This window comes from Falco punctatus (genome assembly GCF_963210335.1).
Source record: "Falco punctatus genome assembly, chromosome: Z".
Lineage (NCBI taxonomy): Eukaryota > Metazoa > Chordata > Aves > Falconiformes > Falconidae > Falco > Falco punctatus.
Genome location: NC_137586.1, coordinates 5,001 through 30,948, shown reverse-complemented (window position 1 = coordinate 30,948; position 25,948 = coordinate 5,001). Strand labels below are relative to the sequence as shown.

Below are 25,948 nucleotides of genomic sequence, written 5' to 3'. Positions count from 1 at the left end.
TGAATCACAGTAACAGTGAGTGGTTGTGGTGAGATACCTGTATCTATATCCTGATATCTCTATCTATATCCCATTTTCCTTGTCACATGCTGGTGTTTTCCTCCTTGCCACCACCGCTGTGCTCCAGAGCTCTCACTGCCTTTTCACAGCCTGTGCATCCTGGAATGCTCCCTTGTGCTTTTGGCAAGATGCCCTCAGGGCATGCCTCTGCTGTCCCAGCAGCCCAGGTTCTCTGTGGGATGCAGCTGTGGACCAAAGGCCTGAGGCTGACAAGTTTCTGGAGTGTGGCCAGCAGGACTATTGGTGATGATGCCCATGTCCCAGAGGCTGCAGCTGTGGGCCAGGGGCTGCTAAGCTGGGCCACCACAAGCCTGACAGTCACATTGCTGCAGTGGGGTAATGTGGTGACGCAAGTCGAGGCGGACTGAAAAAAACACTATGTCTGCATGGCTGGGTTCTGGCAAAATGGCCTTTACTGTTTATACAAACTATTTATATATCTTAGACAGTACAGGTGTCAGACCCTGATAGGTTTTTGTGTTCTTCTTCTTGCTCGCTATTTGCTGTTGCTGTAGGTGCCCATATGCTGTGGTTCAAAGTTCCGGTTCTTCACATCCTGTTTACAGACCTGACAATTTGTGGCTGTCTTAAAGGTACACGGCTAAGTCTTTGAAGTTAACTAACTTGTCTGCAGACCTGCTGCAGACCCCAACAGGGTAAGGCAAGACCAGGCCAGTGCTGAGCATCACATGCTGAAACTGGGGTGGTGAGTGGGGGTCAGTAGGGCCAGGGGGGGTCCATGCAGCCAGAAGCATCCCATGGAAGGTGACACAGAGGGGAAGCGGGAGGCTCGGGCACGCAGCAATGGGGTCCAGGAGGACCTGGAAGGGCTGATAAGGGGTGTGTGTGGCGTTGGGGTTACAGGTGGCCTAGAACCTGAGGAGATGGGGGAAGGTGGATGCAGAGAGACAGTGGGAAGGCTGCAGGCTGACATGTGGGGCTGCCTGCATGCTGGAGCTTGTCATCACCTGTGAGCGGTGCTGGCGAGGTGCTGGGGCAGTGGTGGGCCTTGCCAAAGGGCGTCCCAGGGAAAGTCCCGCTGTGTGTGAGTGGGGTGGGGGTGGGGTGGGGGTGGGGTGGGGTGGGGCTGGATGGCTCCTAGGAGAGAATGAATCCAGAAGGAATAGAGGTAAATGAGTATGGACAAACTGCTGCAAAGGTAAATGGAATTCTATTTGATTTATTATCACAAGAAAAAAGTTACTGCTAAAGAGGTAGTAGGCAAGGAGGTGAAATACCTTTTTGACACCCCTTCCAATTGTTTTACCTGGGAAAATTGCATGGGGAAGATTCGTAATTTCTCCTAATTCACCTATATCATTATTAGGGAGAGACCTGTTACAGGAATGTAGTACTCTGGTATCTCTAGCACCTGATGGGATTTGCTTAATCCTTATGGGTTCTGAAACTGTGCATGTTTTAAAAAATAAAAAACCTCATTTTGAAATACCATTAGGATTGGAAGCACTTCCCTGGGAGTTGTGGAGTACCTCAAGTGAGGATGTGAGCTTATTGCTGAGCCGGTGGTAATGAAAACAAAACGAGGGACTCCCCCTCCATTAAACAGTGTCCTATTGTTGCAGAAACAATCCCAAGCATTCAAAAACAACTTGAATTTTTCCTGAAAAAAGAGGAGCTCTCAGAGAATGCCAAAGCCTTTATAATACCCCAAATTTACCTGTAAGTAAGCACAGAATAGATGAAGATGGGGATCCAGAGTATAGATTTGCTTAGGATCTCTGTGTGGTGAATGAGCATGTTACCTCACCCAATAATTCCAGAGCCTAATTTAATACTTACTCAGATACCACCATGGGCAAACCCTTCTAATGATCTTAAAGACTTAAATTTTCCGGGACATTCTACTTTGGTTCAATATGTGGACAATCTTTCTAGCTAGTCATACAGAAGAAGAATGTGTGAGAGACACTGAATACCTATGTATACGACTTGCAAAAAAGGAGTGCCATGCATCAATATCCAAATGACAACTTTGTCTACGACAGCTTATTGTTCTTGTACTCTAGATCCAGTAATTAAAGGAACTCCCCTTTTGTATACAGGCTATAGCAACTGCTGCTGAGTTAGTGGAAAGAACTCAGACTACTGTCCTGTGACACCCCCTGACAGTATGTGTACCCCATGAAGTGAAAATACTTCTGAAACAATGTACAGAAAAAGCGCTTTCTCCATAAAGGGCACATCAATATGAAGTAGTGCTTTTACCTGCAGACAATGTGAGACTTGAAAGATGTAATAGCCTTCATCCAGCTACCTTAATGCCACTGGCTACAGAGGGAGAAAAAGATGATCACGATTGTGAACAAGGGGTAACCGCAATGAGTAAGCAGCAAGACAATTTAACAAATCAATCTTTAGGTAATCCAGATTTGAGTTTTTTTACAGATGGATCATCATACTGTGAAAACGGCTGGTGCTGTACTGGTTACACAGTTACCACAGAGATTCAAGTTTTATTGGCTGGACCTTTACCTCCCAATCTAGGTGCACAAGGTGCAGAAGTTGTTTGCTGTCATTGAAGCTGCAAAATTTGCACTTGGACTGCAAGTTAACCTTTACACAGACTCTCAGTATGCATTTGGAGCTTGTCATGCTACAGGTATGCTATGGAAGGTGTGGGTTTCTTACCTCCTCAGGTAAGACCACAGCACATGGAACTTCAACTGAAGAATTATTAGAGGCAATGCAAGTGCCCAGAGCACAAATTCGCAGTGATTTATGTAAAGGCTCATACCAACTGCCAAGACAATGTATCTCGAGGAAATGCATTGGCTGATCAAGCAGCAAAAGCTGCTGCATGGCAAGTGATTTGAGCAGTGACTCTTGATTCTGACTGAACAGGATAAGGCTGAACTCCCAGATGTAACTCGTCTCTACGAAGATCTACCCAAAGAAGAAACGCAAACCTGGGAGAAACTGGGAGCAGAACAATGCAAGGGACAGTGGCTATTAGGAAGTAAACCACTACTTCCAAAGAGGTATTTATTACCTATCACTCATTCGCTGGCAGCATGATAGATTTCAGAGAGGGCCAGAAAGTATTGCTCTTAAAATCCAATGATTGTGGGCAACCCCTGGAATTTATGCAGCAGCCAAATTTGTGAGAGCGGTTGGCTATGTAAAGAATCTGTCTCTTTAAGAATGAAGACACTGCTGGGAAAGCCACCTCCAGCAACGAAGTATCCTTTACAAAACCTTCAGACTGATTATGCTGAAATACCTAAAGTAATGGGGTTCACATTTTGTTGTTGTTGATCAATTGTCAGGGTGGGTGGAGATAATGATGACCCCACTTCATTGAGACGAAGGATGGCTGATGCTAACTAGTCATGTCCAGTGGAAGCCTGTGGGAGGAGTTAACATGGCTATAGAGAGTTCTTTAATCCAATGTTTGGTGGCACCAACTGCTTTAATCTTGAATTAAATGAGACCAGGCATTTGGAATGCAAACTGCAGAGATGTTCCACTTACAAGCAAAGCATCTGGCGATTTCACTTTTTAAAAAAACTGAACAGGCAGTATAAATAAAGTAAGCAAGCTGAATTGTAAAAAAAAAAAAAATAAAAAAAAGTCAGTGAAGCTATCAAGGAACTATGTGTATCCTCTAGAACAGGTGTCCTCAAACTATGGCCCGCAGGCTGGATACGGCCCCCCAGGGTCCTCAATCCGGCCCCCAGTATTTACAGACACCCCCGCCCATCCCCCAACCCCCCACCCCCCACCGGGGGTTGGGGGGGGAAACCAAGCAGTCACAGATAACTTCCTGCCACTTAATCCGCGCACCGGCCCTTGTTTAAAAATTTTGAGGACCTCTGCTCTAGAAATTCAGCTAGCTAACATACCAATGGGTGAGATTTGTACATTTTTCTTGGTGGAAGAATATTTCTGCCCTGTGAGCGCTGAGAATGGCTTTGAATAGCAGGGAGAGGCAGTTTCTGTCACTGTGCAGAGGGGTGATGCTTCTGCTTTCCTTGCTGGGTTTGGTAGTGCTGTCAGTGGTGATTGTATGGCTCTACTAAGATCAGTCATTCGAAATGTTGCCACTTATTATGTATAATTGTTGGCTCTGGTCTGGTGGGAAGCTAGATAGATCTGCCCTTCACGCCATGTGACAGGCCATCAAGAACGTGTGTCTGACAGCTTATGCCTTTACTGGTGGCTATAGACAGAAATAGAAAATCAGAGGGCAAGTGCTGCTCCTCACATTTGCTCTTTCCACCTTTTTATAGACTCTGTGAGAGAGAACCTAGACGTGTTGGAAGCATCTGAGAATGAAGCAGACATGGCTTTGCCACCTCCGTCAGGATCTCAGAAGGGGAAAATAGCAAGAGAAGCTACCAGAGCCCCAACAGAATTGGGACAGGGGAGATGGGAGCTCCCAATAGGGTTGGACATTTGGGAATTGTGTGCCAGACAAGTACAGAATAAATGCTACATGTGAAGCAAAGACACTGTAAGGTGAGGACTGTGTGAAGGGCGTGTTTGTATGGCAAAGAGCAGCCTGTGGGCACAAAAGGAAAAATGGTTGAACACAAGGATGAAATAAATGAGAGCATAAAGCAAAAGCAAGAAAACAAAAGTAGTAGGTAATGTTTATTTGGAGGGGAGTGTGTGTGTGTAAATCCCAAGCCTTAGGAATAGCCTGCAATTTCTAAAAAAACACCCGAAAAAGGGCAGGACGGGGGGAGAGAAAAAGACTGTGGTCTAGGAGAAACACATAAGAACAGGGAAAGAACCTGGAAAGGGGAAGAGGTTTAATGAAACTGAGTTGCCACTAGCAGCAGGGATGTCCAGTGCTAGCCTGTATAAATGTGTGATCTAGTAGTGACACAGCTTCTTCTTCTCCTCTCGGTCCCTGTGCTCCCCTAATACATCTGCCTAGTCTAGGCTCTGGTCCTGCCCCATCGCCAGGGTGTTTGTGCTGTGGCCAGGCTGAAGGGTCCCTAGTTTCTGTTGTGCTTGTGGCAGTTCACTATGGTACAAATAATGGATATAAGCTAATCATTAATGTAAGCTATGTTGTCATAGGGACGCTGAGTGGGAGAGGAAATTGACTTATAAAGTAAAGGTTTTCAAAGAAAATATTTACCAAAGAGCTTTCTCTGTTGATGTATCCCATGCCTTGGAAATGGAGAATGACTGTTAAAGAAAAACAAGAGTAAAACAACAATAAGAGAAAAACAAGTGGTTATTGTGCCACATGCACACTATTGCCAAACAAAGAACTTCAAACTTGATGACAAAGCTGTATATAAGCTTGCATGATGAAATCCAAAGCTGGTTAAACACGACTTGGTTTTCATTTATAGTTTAATGCCCGTAATCTGTCCAGCATCATAAAGATCTTGGAGCTGAGCCAAGTTTTATGAGACCGTGGGTGAGTTATAATTTCTGATGGAAACTATGCAAAAAGGGATGGGCTTTCATGCCAAAGCAGACAAAAGTTATGGTTTTGACTGTGTTATGCTTCAAGTTTTGGAATTAAAGTCTAAGCTCAAAGTAAAATGAAACTCGGAGACTTCTGGCCAACAAAAGAAAAAGTTAACTGGAGCCGCTGCTTGCTTGCTTTTGGGTTTGGGTTTTTTGTTTTTTTTTTTGGTGACAGCCTGTAGTCTGCCTTTTGTGGGGTTTTTTTTTTTGTATTTACCATGTTGTCATAAATGAAAATGGAATACAGATTCTGTTCTGCCTTTTGTTTTCTTGTGAACAAACATCTGGAGACTCGGCTTCTATAATAAATAAGCCTTAGCAAGTAGGTCTTGCTCTTGGGAATGGTTATATTAATACTGGCTCTGCTCTGGAGGAGGAAGACAGCTCAACTTTTGTTTTCCCGTTGCAGATGTTGTCCTGGAGAAGGCCATGCATAAGTGCATTTTGAAGCCACTGAAGAGCCATACAGAAGCGATGTTGAAAGAGTTTCATGCTGCAGATGGTGAAGGAAAACCTTCAGCTGGTGCGGCAGAGGAATCCTCAGGAACTGGATGTGTTTGTTCCAACACCAGACTATGTGGATGTTGAAAGTTTGTGACCATGCAGAAAATGTACTCACCTGAAAAGAAAGTCACGCTGCTGCTGAGAGTATGAAAATTCATTTATACTGTTATGGAGAATAACTCAGGTATGGTGCTTCTTGTGGTTCAAGGTCACTGTTTTTCTAAACCTGGGGTTGTGTTTTGCTGGAGGAAATGAGACCGCCTGATTCTGCACTTTGTCTCCTTCTCCTGGAGCTCTTGTAGCATCTCCTTGCCCTTTTGAGGGGGATTCTTCCTTTCTGCTTCCTTCCTGATATCTCTGCATCTGGCAGCACATCTTACAAATTCAGTGTGAAGCAGAGTTGTGAAGCAGCTTAAAAAAAACTCCAAACCACCAGCTTTGCTTAACTGTAGGCATTTGAAGTTGGCTGTCAGAAAGGCTGTCCTGTAAGCCTAGAATTTGACACTGGTTCTAAATTAGTATTTTCCTGGAAATCGTAATAAAGGATACACCCAGTATTTAGCTATAGTAATTCAGCAGTGTGTATGCAATATGACAATTACAAGGGCTCTGTGTTAATGGCTGGAGGAAAGCAGCCCCTGATCCAGTGTTTTTGGTTTGCTGTGCCTCTGAATGTTCTCATTTGGACAATTTCTTTGTGTTTTTTCAAGAGAAATAACATCTACTTCTACACTGTAGCAGGAGTCCCAAAGTGACCTCGAAACCTAGATGGTGAAATGGAACCACAGACCAGTTGAGACCTGCTTGATTAGTCAGTGTCACAGTTAAAACGCTGTGCTGGATGGCATGAATTCATAGGTGCAGCTCTGTTGCCTGACATCTTATCATACACTGCAGTGGTAGGTCACGAGCTAAGTTGAAGCCATGCTGGTGGTATTGGGAGATTTTTTTTCTCTAAGCAAATATAAGTTGCTGCGCATGGTTGGCAGTTTTCTTTCGAGCGCTGAATCTGCAGCTGGGCTCTGTGCCGATCAGGATGCTTGCTTTCTTTTGAGATTTGAGGTGAATGGTGAAAGCTTGTGGCTGTAAAAGACCCCCAGGCACTTTAGCAAGATTTGGGCAGGAGCTTAGACCTGGCTTATTTCAGTGCAAAATCCTGCATTTTAAAATGGATATAGGAATCTTTGCCCAAAGTGCTGTAAACTTTTTTTTTTCTCCATACTGTACTATCACATTGAGTAAGATATTCCGAACATGCAAAAGAAAAGTACTGAGAGGCTGCTGGTGAACCATTGTACTGAGGGGCTTGAGCTAAGATGCAGCAAATGCTCCTTGGGTTGTCTTGCTTTGTCATGTAGTTTTAAAACGTGTCATTGAGCCAGCACCAGTTTCCAGTACCTCCTTTGTCCTGCTGTCTCAGCCAGATAATAGTGTAATACCTGGAGGGTATGCCTTAGCTGGTCTAACTTTCAGTATCAGCCCTTCAGTCCTCTGGAGTTTGGCCACAGTTTAAAGTGGCTCCCGATCTTGGTGTTTCAAGTGACCATCACACCACTTCTGCAATGAGCACTGTTTGGCTAGACCCAGAGATCTAGCCCCATCGTGTTTTCTAAAGAGAAAGTTTAAATGCGATAAAAGTTAAAGGAACACATACAGACCTAGGTACAGCAGAGCCTCTGTGTGTTGCATGCTGTCGTTACCGATGATACTTCACCAGCTAGTTGGGAATTACGTGAGGCTTTGCTCACTGGTGTTTTTAACCATGCTCCGTCAAGGAAATGTGCAGAGTTTTCATGTAAAATCTAATAGGCTTTTATACGCAGGCTTCTCTGCTGGGTTTCAGACTCAGAAGCTGGTACTTGTGGCTGGATCCTTTCAGAAAGGGGACGTTGTCCGTGCACGTATAAAGAAAATGCCCATTGATTTTTCTCTTAGCCAGTGACAGAAGTGTGGGTGGAGGTCAGGCCAGACTGGCGTGGCTGCCTTTTGTGAGTTCACCAGTTGAGCTGACACCAAGGTGAGCCAAGTCTTTAAATTCCCTTGCGTGCCTCAAGGTCTGCATCATCTGATTTGTGCTCATTAGAAGTACAGAATGAAGCTGGACCCTGCCCACCAAGTGTCAGATGATGTTCTCTTTGCTGCACATCTGTAACAAGAGGCTCTAGAGTAATAAAAACATACTGGTCAGTAAAGGCAGCAAAATAACGCTTTCCTTTCAAACACCAAAACTGGTAAAAGGGTGTGATTTGTCTATCGCTGCCTGTGTTCTCTTTGACCCAGGGAGGCTGTATGGAACTGACTTCTTGCCTGTGTTGACATATGTGCTAGCCCAGGGTGATATGGTGGAGCTGGATACTGAAACTGAATACACGATGGAATTGCTGGATCCATCTCTGCTGCATGGAGAAGGTTATCAACTCACTTCTATTAAAACTGAGTGGAGGGCTGGGGAAGAGGGATTCTTCCTCACCTCGTTTAAGTAGAAACCCTTTTGACAGAGTCCTATAGTCGGCGATGTCGCTAGTGTAACAAAAGAACTTCGCAATTATTTTCACCTTAAAATAAGAGAAGGCTGGTTAGCTTGCAGAGTTACAGCCCCAAGTGACCTGGGAATCTACTGACATATATACTACCTTAGGAGGGAGTATATTGTTTTCAGCCAAGAAGGAGGAGACATCATGACTTAGCAAGCAAACATACGCTGTGCAGGTGCCAAATGTGGTTATCCTTGTGTGCCTGAAAATGTCCTGAGAGTATGTATGGGTCTGCAGCGTGCAATTGAGGTGAGACCTGGAATGGGACCTGGGTTAGGTGCTTTGTAAAAACTTCTGGGGGAATTCTTTGCCCCTCTGGGGGAAGTGCTTTTGAGAATGTTGCCCCCCTTAATGATCCTGGCTTATACACAATACTTGCTTCTCACAGAGTATTTTTATGAGGCCAAGGAATATGTTTCTTAAGGCAGTCCTGAACGATGGCTGAAGTTTGCTAAAGGCAAGGAAATCTCCCTCCTTTCTGTTTTCACGGTGGTGGTTTTAACAAAGAGGTATTCTGCAAGCCCTTGGTAGGTACCCGAATCTATCCGTTTATGAGGAAGTTTCAGAAGTTCTTGTGACCAAGCTCAGCTGTGAGTTTTAAGTATATGTCCCATTTCTGCAATCTCTTGGGTTGCTGAAATTGCTGTATCCTTTTACATGCCGATATGCGTGACAGAACTGTGCCAGGTTTCCTCTGGTTCAGTACTAGTCTGTTCCCTGCTTTGTGTGCAGAGTGCATCGTTCAGGAATCTTAGAACAGAAAATACTTGAGATGTGAAGCTGGAGATCATTAACACACTTGAAAAGCAGAAATATTTACTGTACTGTTAAGTCGTGCTGTTTTTAATGTAGCAAAAGTAATTCATCTATTGGCTGGCCCTGTCTGTGGCACTAGCTATACTGTACGGTGCAGGAAAAATTGTTTAGTGCTTTGGAGTTGTGTGGTTCAAATGTAAATGTATTGTCCAATTTGTCTCATGGGTCTTGCCTGTCTTCCACATATTGAACTTGTTGCAGGGCTGAAAGCGAGAGGATGCTGTCGGTAATACAGAAAACACTACTGTGAGCGAGCACAGAATGCATCTCTGAATGACTCCACAAATAGACTGTGCTGCCTCTTAATTGAACGCTCCCACTCAAATAGTTTACTTAAAGAGCAAGAGAAATAAATGATAGCATGTCTTTTGTTTCTCCTGGTTGCTGAGGATTGTTGCCTCCTGTTGAGGCTCCTTTTCCTTTGTGAGCTGCAGCTCCTTTTGTACATCGGCAACTGTTGTGGCTGTAATTTGTTCTCCGCTCGTGTAATAAAGGTGAAGTCTGGAGAGCTGTACACACTGCCTCCTGAACTAGTTGGACGTAATGTTGGACATAGGTGAACAAACACAGCCTGCCTTTTAAAAACAAAAGCAAAAGCAAAACCTTTGGGATGCTTCCAGGTATAAATCACACGCTCGCTCATTGCTTTGTTGACACTAAGGGAGTCGCTTTTAAGTTCCTGAACAGTGGTAGATGGTCTTTTATGTTGTTTAAACAGCTATGTTTATTTGATCCCCACTTGAAGCTCAGGAAGAAAACAAATCACTGTTTGGAAACTGTTTAGAAGAAAACTCATGTTCCAGCTTTGTAAAAACACTCAGGAGTAAAGGAGCAACACTGGTCATTTAAATAACCGGCCACTAATGGGCCCAGAGTTAGGTATTATTGCACCACTTTGATAATATGGAGCCCATGCAACCACTGCATGTCTCTTAGCAGCTGAGAACACACCGTCCAGTATTTTGCAGGCCAGTAAGCTGTTTTTCTTTATGTATAAATATTTTGGCCATAGAATGCAGGCACTTTCATGTGTGTATATTTAGTAAAAAAAAAAATAATAAAGAAATAATTGTTTGTCCTTTTTGACTGTGACCAGTTGGAACTGACATGCTGTTTGTGACCACTCTGAGAAGTTCTTCCCCTGCTGTCCTTCACAGGAGGCTATTACTTGGCAAGCGCTTATGGAGCACTCTTTCTGATCAAGAACTTCCAGGAAGACCAGGCTGCCCAACTGCTGAGTTCAGAAGCTAGGGATACTCTCCAGTAGTGGCACAAGAGGAGGACAACGTAACAGAACAATACCTTCAGTTGGTGATTTTCAGGTAGAACTTAGGGCTGAAGAGAAAAAAAACCACGGGGGATGATTGGTTTGTTGGAAATCTGTTTGAGTAGTATGATTTGTAATGATTTCCTTGGGTCCACGAGTGGTGTGAAGCAGTGCTGACAATATGTCTGGCAAATCTGCCTCTGTTTTGAAGTCTTTGCACTTCATAACAGAGTGTGGTTATGATGGTATAAAGGAAACACTAAATAACGGAGCTTTCCCACTGTCCTTTGTATTTAAGTCATGCAGAGTGAGGACAGACCGAATCGTATTTTTAGGTTCAGCTTCTTTGTAACATCTTTGAAAACATTTTTGTTGGCTGCCTGCCTTATGAGCTAAACCAAGTATTAAACCATAAATACCTAGTTAAACATGCACATTGCATAAAAACCCCCATGTAAACCGTGCATATGGCCAGTTATACAGAGTGTTCCACCAGTGTGTTTGAGCCAACAGCCCATGAGGCTGAATTTCTTGTACCACAGACTCTTTTGAAGCATATTATATGGTGGCCTTTTGCAGGTCTCTTGCTGTAGCATGCAAAAATGTATTTTCTTGCTCTCACCCTATAGCCGAATGTCATTTTGATTCAAGTATATTTATGCTAAGACAAGTATTTCAGTAAACTGGCTGATATGAGCTCAGTTTCACCAGCATGAGTTTGACAAGACTGTCTGATGCAGCGTATCAGTTAACTTACCATTATTTGGATGATTGCATGCTTTCCTAATTTTGTTAATTACAGAGAATCGCCATGTTTTTGCATATATATAATTGTTCCTTCCAATTGTTTTTTCCCCCCTCTTTTGGGGGGTTTGGGAAGGTGGGCACAGAATGAGTCTTTGTGGGCACCAGGAAATTATGTGTTTAACTGTAAAGCTTAAAGCGTTTGCTGTATGGAAGGTTTCTCTGTACCCACTGCATCAGTTGCTTATTTAGCAGTGCCTGAGTGCACTGTGGAAGTCTGCGTATTCATTAATGAGCTAACAGTAGCTTGGCTCTGTGTAGAAAGGAGAGGAACCATGAAGAATACACACCCATCCCTGCTTTTATTTTTATTTTTCCTTAAACATCCAGTGTTTCCAGGGCCTTTGCTTTCTCTTGCCATATTGGCAAAGCTTCCCAAGCTCTATTCCCCCATAGTCACAAAAAGTCTTCAGTAATTGCTGTGATGTTTGTGAGTTTTGGGCTTCTAGCCCTCCATTCCTTCAGTCGTGAATTCCACTCAGTCAAAAGACTCACGAGAATTGCTTCAAACTTGCATTTGGAAGTCATGCCTCAAACAATGAATTTGTGGAAATCCATTTATTTATTTACACTAATGAAGAAAAAACTGTAATACTGCATCAAAATGAAACTTAGTGGCTGCTGAATCAATGAGTAATAGTGTAGAATCGCTGCTTAAGCCTTTACGATGATCATTGCAATGTTTGTTTGTAGACTGCTTGGTTTTTTGTAAAGTCATGTGGCTGTGTGTGGTGCATTATTGCCAAGGTGCTCCTTAGTGCTCTGATGATCTGTATGTCCGCAGTAATGGGTAAAGCGGAAGGCTCTGTGGCTGGGGAAGAGTGGCATGGACGTGTTACTGCTCTCTCTGTTGCACCAAATTTCAGCGGCTGGGTTTGGCTGCTAAATTGATGGAACTACTGCTAGAAATTTCAGAAAACTGAGTACCATGCTTATCTTTAATCTTCTGAAAGTAACGTTTCAACTGACATGGCTTAGGTATTTGACTTGCATGAAAGAGACCCAGAATTTTGCTTTAAGTAGTGTTCTGATTCATTGAGGATTCCCTGTAATTAGAGAACAAGACTAAAAATGTCATGTGGTGGTGTAAGATCTCAGGGTTTCTATGAAAGCTAACTTGCCAGAATGAGTAGGGCGTAGCCTGAACTCCAATAGAGATACTGTATAAAAAAAGGTCCTTGTCTTGACAGCAAAAGAGTTTCATGGAATGTCAACACTTTCCCATAGGGCCTCCAGCATGCTTGTTCAGTAATCGTGGGCCTTTTTGCAGTTCCTGCAAGCAGCCTTGGAACCAATTCTGTATGGCAGACAGTACCTTAGCTTACTTTCTGTGTCATGCTTGGCTGCTTGTACCTGCTGAAAATTTAATTGAGCGTCAAATGAACACACAGGGAAACGTCCTGAACTCATGGTGGTAGGGCAACCCCATTCTAATTGGTAAAACTGGAAAATAGTACATTTTGAAGAATCTGCCTTGTGAGGAGAAGGGCTGCCTTGTGTTAGGCAACTAAACTTTGTGACCCATTCTGCCACTGCCCCCGCCACACACGTTGAAGGAGACAGTCCCTAAGCCAATGCAATCAAAAACGTGGATTGTTAATTTTTTTTTTTTAATAAAAAGTTTTTTAGGTATATGAGACCTGTATGAGAGCTTAGCTTGGCCTGTTTGAATTTCTCTTCAGACGTCTGAACCCACGGGCTAGTATAAAAGGATGGTTATGTGACAAAATTTGAATAAAATCTGAGTTTATAGTGGATTTCTCCCTTGGGACAGAAGTGCATCTGTTACTGCAGTGTGAAAGGTGTTTAATTAGCATATAACATCATCAGACCTGCTCTTGGTCTGATTACAAGTTATTGGTTATTTAGCAATACATTCACTTGCTGTTTCTTACTGTGTTTTTTGTTTGATTTTATGTTTCCAAAGAAAGGGTGGATTTTTCATCAATCTCTTTGAGAGAGTATCAAATCAGGTTGCAGTAAATATGTATAAGCAGCTTGGCTACAGTGTGTACCAGACAGTATTGGAGCGCTACTCTGCTAGCAGTGGAGAGCCAGATGAAGATGCTTACAGTAAGTGGTTGTTGTGCCTTAAGTTGAATGGAAAGGTTCTTGTGTTGAGGGTTCCTGGGCCTGTTTGTATTTTTTTTAATATGAAACAAGTTCAGATAGCCATTGATGAATGGGATTCTGTATACTGCTTTAGATAGCTTTTCCTACTGAAAAGTACATCAGTTATGAAACTTAATTGCAGGAAACAGAATGAATCTGTGTCAGGGGAAGTTCAGGTTGGACGTTAGGAAAATCTTATCCACTGACAGGGCGTTCAGTCAGGGCACCAAACCTGTCAAGAGCTCAGGAAGCATCTGGATGATGCTTTTAGTCATATGGTTTAGTTTTAGGTAGTCCTGCGGGAAGCATGGAGTTGGACTTCGTGATCCTTTAGGGTCACTTGCAACTCAAGATATTCTAGGAATCTAGGAAATCCTCTCAAAAAATGATCTTAATGTAACAGAGAAGTCACTCAATATGGCTTTGTGCAATGACTGTCTTCTATAATAGCATTATTTTCTTTTGCCATAGATATGAGGAAAGCTCTTTCCAGAGATATAGAGAAGAAATCAATTATGCCTCTGCCTCGTCCTGTGAGACCAGAAGACAATGAGTAACTGAAAACTGTGATTCTCAGACAACCTAGTAAGAGTGTTGGTTTCCTTCTCCCCAAAGCCCCCAAGAACTTACAGATGACAAACATTAGGCTCAATGTTTTTCGCCATGAAATACCAAAAAGCAATATTGAGAAGCTTACCAGTGCTGCTTCTGTTGGTATTGGCTGCATATTCGTGCTCTTACCCTATTGTTCTTCCTTTCAAACCGTGACACTTTGGAGACTATTAAAATGGAATTGCCTCCTGTATGGTGTTGTCATGGTTTTCCTTCTTGTCCACAAAACAGTCCCCTCGCTTTGTCACTCTCACGGAGCCCTGCTCCCAAACTGAAAATGTCTGGCCACTGCTCCCACGCAGAAGGTGCCAGGAAGGAGTTCTGTTGCTGGCTCTCACCTTCCCTTTGTGGCCATATAACTGCTGCACCAAAACTTGGGCTATGTTGTTCCTGAGCCACAAAACCAGAAATCAGGTATATCAAAATATATTCTCCAGAACTCAAGAGGTCTCCCTTTCTCCGTGCCTTTTACTTACCTCATTCCCTAATTTAATTCTTGGATCCATCTATCCCTTCACTGTCTGTCTGGATGTCACGGATGCTGTTACTTGGACGCATTGACCAGGCACTTAGTTCCAACACAGGTTTCTGTCACCATCTTCCCTGGAATTTCTTGGAGAAGAGTGTAGAGGAGTGAAGGCAGAGGGTTGATGAGCATTGATAATATGCAGCTGTGGCCTTGCCACCAAGGCAGTGGGTTGATTGACACAGACAATGTGTAGCTGTAGCTCTTCCTGCTAAGTAGTTAAATAGCCCTGAGGAGTGTGGGAGAGGGGGTTGGATGGGGGGGGGGGGGGGGGGGGGAAGTGGTGTGGTCTGACCTCTGGAGGAAGGACAAACAGCATGGACAGTAGAATCTGTCCGACCATAAAAGCCTTGTTGCAGCCTGATAGCTTGCTTGTGCTGCAACAGTGGGTGCCTTGTGTGAGGCTGACTGAGTTGGGCTCCGACTACAACAACTGGCACCCAACGTAGCTGAGACAAGTGGGAGAACCTGCACCCCATAACAGACATGGTGAGAGATGAGCCCTTGCAACTAATCAATATGGGTGTATTGCGAGATTTATTTTACATCTTAACTCAAATCGCAACTGAAGAGGATGTGTATTACTTGGGCTTGTAACAATCTCCAGCCAGGGTTTTTTCTTTTATTACAGTCCTGGGCATGCAGGCTTTTACTGCTATTCTGGTTTTGCCCTTCTCCTTAAGTGCCCAGTGAAGTTTGCTCTAGCATCAGTCAAGGCAGTTAATGTTCTCTCATTCATCTGTTGTGTTTTTAGCACCAGTTTCTATAGGCAGAAGTGGTCCATTTGAGATCTTTGAGTCACTGTGTCATGCCACTCTGGTTTTTCCATTGGCAAACTGCTGCTGTAATTCCCTAAGGGGCTTCCTTGGGTCAGGAGGTAGTGGATGGGAGCAGGTTGCCGCCCTGGGTCAGTGGTGAGTGTGGGCATGTATCATCTGACCTAGAGTTGACGTCTGTCACCACTTTAGCTCTAGAATTACTCAGAGACCAGGGACCCATGAATCACCTGGGACAGAGTCAGGTGATGGATTTGCAGAACTGACAGGACCAAAGGAAACTCCTAAAAACTTCAGACATTGACTAATGATCTGATAAGCGTATATAAGCTGTGCAGTATCGCTTGGTTCTCTGCCATTCACTGGGGTGGTGGCCCAGCTCTGAGTTGTGACTAAAGCAAGCCCAGTGGTACCCACATCTGTGTAAATTTCTCCTTTAACAACAGCAATTGCTGGGGCTTATCTGTAGGACCACACCATCCACCGCCCTCCCCTGCACCTTGTGCCCTGAGTTCCCCATGCTGCTGGCTCTCCCTCGGTAAATGGGGTGGGGGCAGGGACAAAAAGAACCACCCGACTGTTAAAGCTGTCAGATGCGAATTATTTAACCGCTCGAGCCACGTGGGTGCTTTTTGGTACGGAGGCAACGGGTAATAGTGGCTGGGCTGCGAGTGGGCAAAGGGCAGAACGAAGTGAACCTGAACCCTGCAGCCGCAGCAAGCAGTTCCCGTGGCCGGCTGGTGTGAACTAGGCCGAGATCCCGGCCAGTGCTCAGCCAGCACAGGGTTGGTGGAGCGCTGCTGCCACCTGGAGGCCAAGTGTCGGTGCTGCAGCCCCGGGACAAACGCAGCCTGCGGGTGCTCGCTGCTGCAACAGCCGCACCCCCAGCGAGAAGCCCCCCAACCTGGAAACCGCGGGGGTGTGGAGCGGCTGCGCCCCTCTACGGTTTCAATTCCCTCTCGCTTGGCAATGACACGGGTCTGCCCTTGCAGGCCTCAAAGCTGCACGCCTCTGCGCCGGGCTGCTTCTGCACATGCGGGTCTCGAGCCCCCTACGCGAAGGCATCAGGCCAGTTCTGTGCATGCGCTGCCCTTAGGTTGCCCATAATGCTACTGCGCATCCGCCATGAAGGGAGTAACAGTGGGCCTGCAGAGAGGGACTTGGGGGTACCGGTGGGTCAAAAAATGGACACGAGCCAGCAACCTGTGCTCGTAGGGCAGAAAGCTGACCATATCCTGGGCTGCATCCACGGAAGCATGACCAGCATGTCGAGGGAAGCGATTCTGTCCCTCTGATCTCGTGAGACCCACCTGGAGTACTGTATTTGGCTCCGGAGTCCTTGGCAAAGCAGGTCCAGAGGAGAGCCACAAAAATGATGAGAGGGCTGGAACATCTTTCCTAAGACAGGCTGAGAGAATTGGGGTTGTGCAGCCCGGAGAAGAGGCTCTGGGGAGACCTTATTGTGGCCTTTCAGTACTTAAAGGGGGCTTATAAGAAAGATGGGGACAAACGTTTTAGTGGGGCCTGCAGCAATAGGACAAGGCTTAGTGGTTTTAAACTGAAAGAGGGTAGATTCAGACTAGATAGAAGAAATTTTTTGTGATGAGGGTGGTGAAACACTGGTAGAAGTTGCCCAGAGACGTGGCAGATGCCCCGTGCCAGGGAACATTCAAGGTCAGGTTGGACAGGGCTGTAAGCAGCCTGATCTACTTGAAGATGCCCCTGCTTCCTGCAGTGGGGCTGGACTAGGGGGCCTTTAAAGGTCCCTTCTGACACAAACCATTCCGTGATTCTGTAAACTGCCACTGTCATTCTGGACGCTGTGTGTTTATATATACTTGAAGAAGACAAAGTCCTTCACAACTGAAATTTTACTCTGAAAGTTCTGAATCGCCTTGAAATTCTCAAGAGCTTTTCTCCAAAATATCCCTTCCAGAGATACTGATATTCAGATCCTGGACCGAACACCGTACCTGAGATTGTTTTACAGCAGGGCAGCAAAGTTTTGTAGAACAAGTGAGGCCGAGAGACTGCCCAGACACATTCTCCTCCATGTTCTCCCACACCCATGTGGCAGCACCTTCAGAAAACACTTTTCTATTCGTTCCCGATAGTTCTAAACCTCTCTAACAAAATTTTACCAATGTCCTCCCCCCTGAAGCAGTGCTGCTGTTACCACAGATAGCAATGCAAAGATGTTCAAAGGAAATGGTCAGAAACACTTGGAAGCTAAAGGTCACAATAAGCAGGAAAAGAAAATACTTTACCATGTACATGAGACTGTTGGAAACTTTTTGCCGGTGCAAAGTGGAAATTTTCAGCTACCTGCAGGAGACAGTAATCTTTCATTAAAAGGCCTGAATCTATATAAACAAAGCAGTCATACCGGCGGTTGGATTTTCAAATTTTTGTTTGAATAAGATAGACAATAAGCAACTCATTGTCATGGGTGACAATACCAGCAAATATTGTCCTAAAAGAGATATGAATTTCCCCTCTTCCTCACAGGCAGTCATGTGGAAAGCCATAATCATACCGATGTTGACAGTAACTGTTTTATGCAGAGTATTTTAGCGGACATAAAAATGGGAAGAAGAAGGAATCAAGTCTACTGGGAGAGAACTAACTGCTGCTGTAGGAAATATCAAAAGGTATCACAAGGTATCACAGAAACAGAGTGGAGAAAGTAACTGGGAGGGTGAGCAGGCAGGGTAAGAAAACCCTTAATACAATAAACCAGAGTGGTCCTATGCATGCATCCATGAAAACAAGCCGTGTTCAAAAATAAAGCATTAAACCTACCTACCACCAAAAAAAACCCCGCACTCCAAAATCCCCCAAAAGACAAAGGTTATTAAAATTTTAACCTTGAACATGAAAAGGATATGGATATTAGATGCCAGCCCTCCATGACACTTGCTAGCAATCATACATACCCTCCCCTGGCAGATTTCAATGCATCAAGCTCACATGCTACATTACACCTTTGAATGTCTGTGCAAACCTATCGCATATGTTAACTGCGGATGCGATGAGAATGGAGATGTGCAAAAGTCCAAGTGCCTAACAAGGCCCCCAGAAATTTCCCTAGTGACACCCACCCTTGGACCCTTGCTACCCACAGCACTCCCCTTTGAATCTTTCCTGCTCACCACACTTTGTGGCAAAGGGTCCTGTAATGGTTCAGCACCCATGATGATGCTCAAAACACGATGTCTGGCTTCATGAGCGAAACGGTGGGGTGTGGTTTTGGTTTTGTTTTTCAGAAATAAAGAATGTTGTCTCCAGGAATAGTACACAAAGATGTAAAAAACCCTCCAGATTTTGAAATAAAGTAGTAAAAAAAAAATTACCCTGGGCCTGACTGCTAGAATGTGCTTGGGTACGTAACCTGCACATCCAAGTGTTTTGAGCTCAGTAATCTGCCAAATGACAGGGTAGTTACATAGTCATCTGGTGTATCTTGTACTACATTTTCATACACCAGTTGCAAAAAAATCTCTTTAAGCATCTTCAACCTTGACAAGTCCAATAGTCTTGCTTCCACTGGTTTTCTAAAGAAGGGAACATTTCACTCCCTCCAGCACCTCTGCTGACAAGTTGTTGCTTACTGTTATCTCCAGCACCCACCAGTGGTCTCTCTTTTGAGACTAGAAGGGCAGGTGGGACAACCTCACCTCAAAGAAGCTGCCTCTCCCCCTCCAGAAATCTCAGTAAAAAGACTCACTAGCTAGATGGTAGAAAAAGCGAAGCTTCTCCAGCCAACCCACTTCATGAAACAGAGAATTAGCCCCTTCCCACCCTTTTCCTGACCCTCCTGCTGAACCCCTCTACAGGCACAAGTACCTTGCTGAGCCCAGGAGTTATTACAGTCCTGTGAACACTTAAAAGTTGGAAAAAAGAGCAAAATGCCCTGACTGTGCCTTCTGACGCTCATCAACACCATGCAACAGGCTCACGGCAAAACCCATCTCTCACCTTGTTGACCTCCAGGAAACCGTACACTCGGCAGCCCCTCATTCTTCTGCTCTTCCATTTTCTGGCTAAATCCTTCCCTCCTGCACTGCTCTATGCTATCCGGGTTCTCGAAGGCCCAGTCTTGTCACCTGTATGCTTCTCTGACATGGTCACAAGTATTGCAGCACCTGCAAGAGCACAAACATCATCTTATCATCTTTACAGTGATAAAGAGACACTCCAGCTCAGGACTCAAATCCCCTGTGGATTTTATTTCAAAGCAGAAAACTTCAGGAACTGGACACTGAAAGCTGTCTAATGCTCCTGAAGGAGCTTGAGCTTCCTGATGTACTTTTTAAGATTTTGGCACAAGGCTGCAAGCTGTTTTAATGCAGTGCTTAATTCTGAAGAGGGCTTTAGTTGTCCATTCAGACAGCCAAGTCCATTCTTGGCAAATAAATTTGCTGCAGAAATGACATTTGTTTCTGTGGGAAGTCTCCCACGGTTCTGAGCAGCTTGGAACTTCCCCATGCGAACAAAGCATCTACCTGTTTCTATTCCTCCCTTCCTCTGTTTTTAGGGAAAGACTGCCAACATCGGAGGCAAGGTTAATGGCAAACTTTCTTCCTTGTTCTTCTACCTCTGGACTCACCAGAGTCTCTATCGCGCTCACCAAAAAAAACAATTTTCTGTCTCTGTTCCATGTTGTGCTGGACAAAACAAAAAGTTGAAGGCTGGAATCATGAATCCCTCAAGATGGAAACATCTCTGGGGAAGGATGCAACTTGACAGATGTGACAAACTAAATTACTACAGAGACAATAATAGTAAAGGATAGTCCAGAACCTGTGGACTATCATGAATCCATTCTTACACAAATTTGCAGGTAGAAGGAATGAGAAACATCGAATGACACCCATCATTTGTCTGAGTGATAGTTGTCTGGTCTTTGCTCCCGTAAGGATGCAAAGCCTGCAGCAGAAGCGAGAAGGCAAAGCCATAACCGGGTTTTATTCCGAGACAGCTCACAGAACAGTGAAACAATTTACACAGCTCCCCTCTGGACACCAAGTAATCCCAGAAAAGGTTCTGTTTGCTAAGATACAATCTTTGTGCTACTGCCCTTAAACAGGCATGCAGACAAAACAGACAACCTATCTGTGCACGCTCTTAACAATCGTGAGTGCAGCACAGGGGTACTAAAACACAACAGCTCTCACCATTCTCTGAACAGGTGCCCAGGAGGATTTCACTGTACGGACCTTCACAGACATTTTGGAAAAAAACCTCCAACACGTATGCCACATTAACTGTATTGATTCAAGGACTAAGAAGATGTAAAGTACCGAATGTCCTCTGACTCTGCCCCGTAACAGCTTTCACAGCGATCGGCATCCAAAGCATTCGGATCAAACACCTTTTCTTCTTCTTTCCCCAGTTCTAAGACAAAAGAGGATTCAAAGTGACGAGGCACATCTAGAAACACTATCTTGTACTTCTGCTCTACGTACAGAAACTGTTCTACACATGAAGGAAATGATTTTGTATCAGAATCTGCGCATCCTGCACCTGAAGCTCACCTGAAAGAATGCACAGGGCCTGTTGAGCTGCAAAATAAGATCAACAAGCAGAGTAGCATTTGCCATCTGAAGAACACCCTCCATAGAAAGAGCCAGCCACCTGTAAGCCTTGCCAGAGTGCCAATCAGATGTTACTTGCACAAAGGCTCTGTTTAAACTTTGTCTAAAGCAGACCCAAACAGCAAATTGCGACCGATACAGGACCTGTTACACAAATAACATTTTAAATAGCAGACAGCAGTGCATAGCGCATAATCCTGTCCCAAGATATGTAGGGAACACAGTTATATATTGCTGTGAAACTAGATCACAGTGGGAATCTCCCAAGTGGAAAACTGACACTCAGCTCTCCAGTACAACGATGCTGACAATGCACACACATTAACCACCGGCTTACTAGAAATCTCCAAGGAATTTCTATCTTTGTCATGATTTTACAATTCTGCAAGTCTCTGTGCCACTGCGTGTCGAATGCGCAGCCACAGTACAGCTGGGGCACAAACTCATAGAGTTTTATGTTCTTAAATGCAGAAGGCTGCAGAGGGACTCTTAACAGAGGAGATGAGAGCTGGTGACAGCTGAAACCTGCCAAAGGGCAAGACATGCCTCCAGAAAACTCAAACAGGACCTTTGTTTTCCCAAAACCCAAAACAAATGTGAAAGGTCTGTAAACTTTGGAGTTCGGAATAAGTGAGCCAAGGAACTGCATGTCTAAAATTTTCAGAAACATGGGTTCTTATTGGAAGAGACCCCTTAAAACCAGGCTGTTTCACTCACAAATCCTGAAGGACAGGACCAAGTCTGCTGGATTACAAAAGCCCTCTAAGGCTCACTGTCTAGGCACCGCCGCACTACCCTCTTACGAGCCTTGAAAAGGTGGCTTCTTGGATAACTAAGGCTGGGGCAGGTGAAAAGTCAGACACTGCTGAGGGGACAAAATGTTATCGGGACCCTCTTTGTTGAGATTGGGAGGTATAACAGGTGGACAGAAGTGAGTATTTAAGACATCTGTATTAACTACAGAAAAAAAGAGATTTTAATTAGGAAGTATGAAATATGCATGAAAATCAATCGTTAACCTCACTTTATGGTAGTTATGATCAAGCAAATAAAAAATTTTAGAAAAATATACCCATTCTTAAACCACTGTATGAGACTTACTTTCTACAGCTTACAACATTCAAACAAGTTGAGAGTACAAATAAGAATTCAACCAGTACGGGTTTTGATCCTGTAATTACACTAAAAGTTAGCATCAAGAAGAATGCAGCTTAATAATTCCTATGCTTTGTCAAAGCCATGATTCCTGCCATTTGAAGAACACCTGTACAACACACGGAGTCTTTCAAGATACAGCAACTAGTAACAGCTTTCTGAATGTAATCGGTAGCTGCCTGTCGAGTTGTCTCAGAGAGCACCCAGAGGTACTGCACACAGATACTATAAAGAAACTGCAGTACATAAAACCCCACATGCAAAGTTTCGTGCTGTTAACATGGTCCTCGACTTGCATGCAGATATGACACATGACGCTGGAAAACTCGGTCCATGTTAAAAGGAAACGAAACAGTAAATAAAAATTTAAAAATTCAATCCTCTATCGCCATCCAGTGGAAATTAATGAGATGACATCCCAGCACAGAATGCAACCTACAATAGAAATCATTTAAGCTATTAACTATTTTAATGTAACTATGATCAGGAAAAGCCTCCACATACTACTCCATAATATTTAGGTATGCTTTACTAAATTTAAGGTTAATGTTAAATAAAATGTATTTTTAACTAAGAAATTTAAAGTGCCGAAGCAGCTAAGTGGCAGAACCAGGCCCCGTCCCTAGCATAGCCCTAATCCAAGGCTGGTTTAAAACCCAGTCCAGTTAATCAGTGGGAGAACAGAGAAGCAACAGATGATCAATCTGTGGACACAGGTGCTTTCAGAAACACAGGTGGTTTTGGAAAAAGTGGTGTATGTGAATAGGAACTGCTCTTTCAAAGACTAAGCGCGCTTGAAGGAGTGTATGAGTTAAAGCAGGCAGAAAGAAGATCACGATCCAAGGAGGAGCTTGGAACCGAGGCAGAGACTGGAACCGAGCAGGTGAATCAACTGGGACAGAGTCAGGTGATGGATTCACAGAACTGACAGGACCAAAAGAAACTCCTAAAAACTTCAGACATTGACTAATGATCTGATAAGTGTATATAACCTACGCTGTATCCCTCGGTTCTCTGTCACCCACTGGCGTGGTGGCCTAGCTCTGAGTCATGACTAAAGCAAGCCCAGCGGTAACCAAGTCTGTGTGGATTTTTCCTTTACCAGACAATACTGCTATGGTTGCCATTTAAATAACTGACTGAACATCAAGTGTTACTAACAGAAACTGATAATCATAGAGTTTCACAAAGGTGGGTGGACACTTCCAATCTAACTTGCCACACATGTGGTGGAGATCAAACTAGCCATATCCTTTTTCCAGACAGCAGAAGAAATTGCTCGTTGCATGCAATGCAATTTGATTGCTTTCAAAATGCCTCTCCTGGATGAGACTGTTTGCTCCCTGCAAGTTTCTCTTCCTCTCCATTGAAAATATAATGAGCGAGAGCAACCAGTTCAGACCTAGTAATCCCAGTGGAGGCTGGCAACACAAGTAAGGCAGGAGGCCCATATGTGGAAACAGAGAATTGGGTACAAAAAAGCAGGGTTTGACCCCAGACATTACATTGTCACACCACAGCCTCTGAATACAGAAAGGCTGCTAAATGACACAACAGTAAGAATGCTATCACCTCACTTCTGTGACACCAGAAGGTCTCGTACCTACCCACTGTTCAGTTCTTGGCTTAGTTTAGCCTTTCAGCTTTAAGAACAGAAAAGCTAAATCTGAGTTACAACAAATCAGCAAGTTTAGTTCACGCCAATACACAAAACTACACTATCTCCCAGAACAGATAACAAGGACCTCACGTTTTAGAAAGACAAAGTCTTGCAGTATTACCGTTAGACTGCAACACTACCAGAATCGTTCCCGATTTGTATTGAAGTAGAACAGTAAGCCATAACATGTCAAAAAATACAGAGGAGAGGTTTATGTAGCCAAGGACCACTTACTCCAACTTGTAACTGATAAATCAACTGAAATCTATTAATCAGGTATGCATTAACACACACAAAGCAAACATAGTAAGACACAAGTTTAGGCTTAAGGGTCAAGTCAGCGGAGCCTTCCCTGGAGAGAGGCTCTTTCCTCTAACCAGCTCGTCCCGTTTCTCAGCCTCCTAGGATTTAAAAATGCAACCAAAGTCAAGTTTTGCCAGAGCAGCTGCTTGATTTCTAGTAGGAAAAGCCTATTCACTCAGCAGCTTTGCTCCTGAAACGCATCAATGAGTCCTTGTCCCAATTTCAGAGGGACCAGGCAAAGACTTGCCTCGCAAAAGTACCGAGTATAACGTATATACACACACAGAGGAGCTTGTCTGATCTGCCAGTGTAATAGACTTGTGTCCTATAAACTTTTCAATAGTTTGTGTTGCTTAAAAGGCTGTGAATTCAGCCGTCCCTTGTTCCCATGAATCTCATAGCAGGCATACGGTGATGGAAAGACTATGAGAGCATCCATCCAAGAATGACAGAATAGCATCTTACCGCATCTCTCTGCTTCTGGAGTCACACGACTGGCAGCTTTATCCAAGCGTTGTTTAAACAGCTTGTGCTCTACGTCCTGCTGAGGCTCTCCTGCTCCGTCCATGGCATCGATGCTCAAATCTGAAAGCAGCGAGCAAGGAAAGCGGTCTATGAACACACATTTGTTATGGCCTGTGGCAAGCCGAGGAAGTGAAAAGACAGAATCTTTCAGCCAGCAGGGTAAGAACGTGCCAAACCGGGAGAGCATGTACAGCTAGTGTCAAGTGACCGACAGGGAATAAAACACACGGTGCAGCACCCTAAACGGCCCTCCCAGGTAGGGGCTTTGGTTTGGTGTTCAAGAAGGACAGTTTCCAACTTCCAAGAAAGCGTTACCCTGAAAGGTAGACGCGCTTAAGGCAAAAAGCCAAAAGCAAACCCCTCAAAGCCCAGAACCATTCTCAGGAACACAGGAGTTAAGCCTAAAATTGGTTGAAAACTGCCTCCTACCTCTTCCCCTACCACCTTTCTCCCTTCAACATCAGCACATTTCCTTGTGATCCCTTTTCACAAAAAACATTTAGGTCTGTCGTATCGGCTTGGTGCCGAAGCACCACGATGCGCTTGCTGGCTACATGCTCTCTTAGAAGGCTCATAGCTTCTTCGCACACAACAGCCGAGGCTTCCAGTCTCTCCAGCCTTCCCACGCCCTGTGAAACATGAGGAAGGCAAAGACCGATAACATCGCAGGGGATCAGGAGGAAGTCAACTGCACTACATTCAGAGCCCAACGCATTACCCGAAGGAATTACCACAGCAGAACAAGAGGCAGGTAGACAGGCAGATAACATGCATGGCAGCAATACCCAGTCAGACTTGCAGGACTTCCAGTCACTTCATCCCGCAACTTTGTTTTGAATTTAGTTAAAAGGTAATCAGATTCTTAACGCTCATTCTGCTTTTATAACTTCTGGAGAAAAGCTAAGATGTGGCATTGGTATTACAGTCAAAAGTCAAGTACAAAATTCACGGCAAAGCTGTGCCTTGCCAAGTGACTTCCAAAGCAGACTCTCGAGCCTTTCAACAAGACAGTAAAATCTGGAGTCCCAAGGGGACTCTGTGCCAGCTCCGTCAGTGCGACTGAGCTCTCTGACAAAGTACACCGCCATACAGAAATGTAAATGGGTTTATGCCTCAGGCTCATTTACAATCTAGAAAAATAATACTCCCCGACCGGACGCGCTGGTTTAAGCGCCCAGCAGGCCTGGCTGCGTAACCACCAGGGACCACCAATTCCTCCCCGGCTGTTGCCCAAGCAGCAGCGCAG

At 44.4% G+C, this 25,948-nt stretch overlaps 1 protein-coding gene and 1 long non-coding RNA gene across 2 annotated transcripts in view; one reads left to right on the top strand and one right to left on the bottom strand.

Annotated features, from left to right (window-relative positions):
* The first annotated feature begins 10,707 nt into the window (after positions 1 to 10,707).
* On the top strand, positions 10,708 to 14,353 carry LOC308056292. The gene is made up of 2 exons (XR_013924767.1): positions 10,708 to 13,509; positions 14,020 to 14,353. It is a non-coding gene; the product is annotated as an uncharacterized lncRNA (long non-coding RNA).
* LOC308056288 (endoplasmic reticulum-Golgi intermediate compartment protein 3-like) overlaps positions 11,732 to 25,948 on the bottom strand; it is a 15,163-nt gene continuing 946 nt past the window's right edge. The window contains 7 exon segments of the mRNA XM_080371408.1: positions 11,732 to 14,772; positions 17,730 to 17,787; positions 19,441 to 19,476; positions 19,478 to 19,564; positions 19,568 to 19,607; positions 20,766 to 20,859; positions 24,643 to 25,331. Coding sequence (XP_080227534.1) covers positions 14,705 to 14,772; positions 17,730 to 17,787; positions 19,441 to 19,476; positions 19,478 to 19,564; positions 19,568 to 19,607; positions 20,766 to 20,859; positions 24,643 to 24,889 — 630 coding nt within the window. The 5' untranslated portion in view covers positions 24,890 to 25,331 and the 3' untranslated portion in view covers positions 11,732 to 14,704.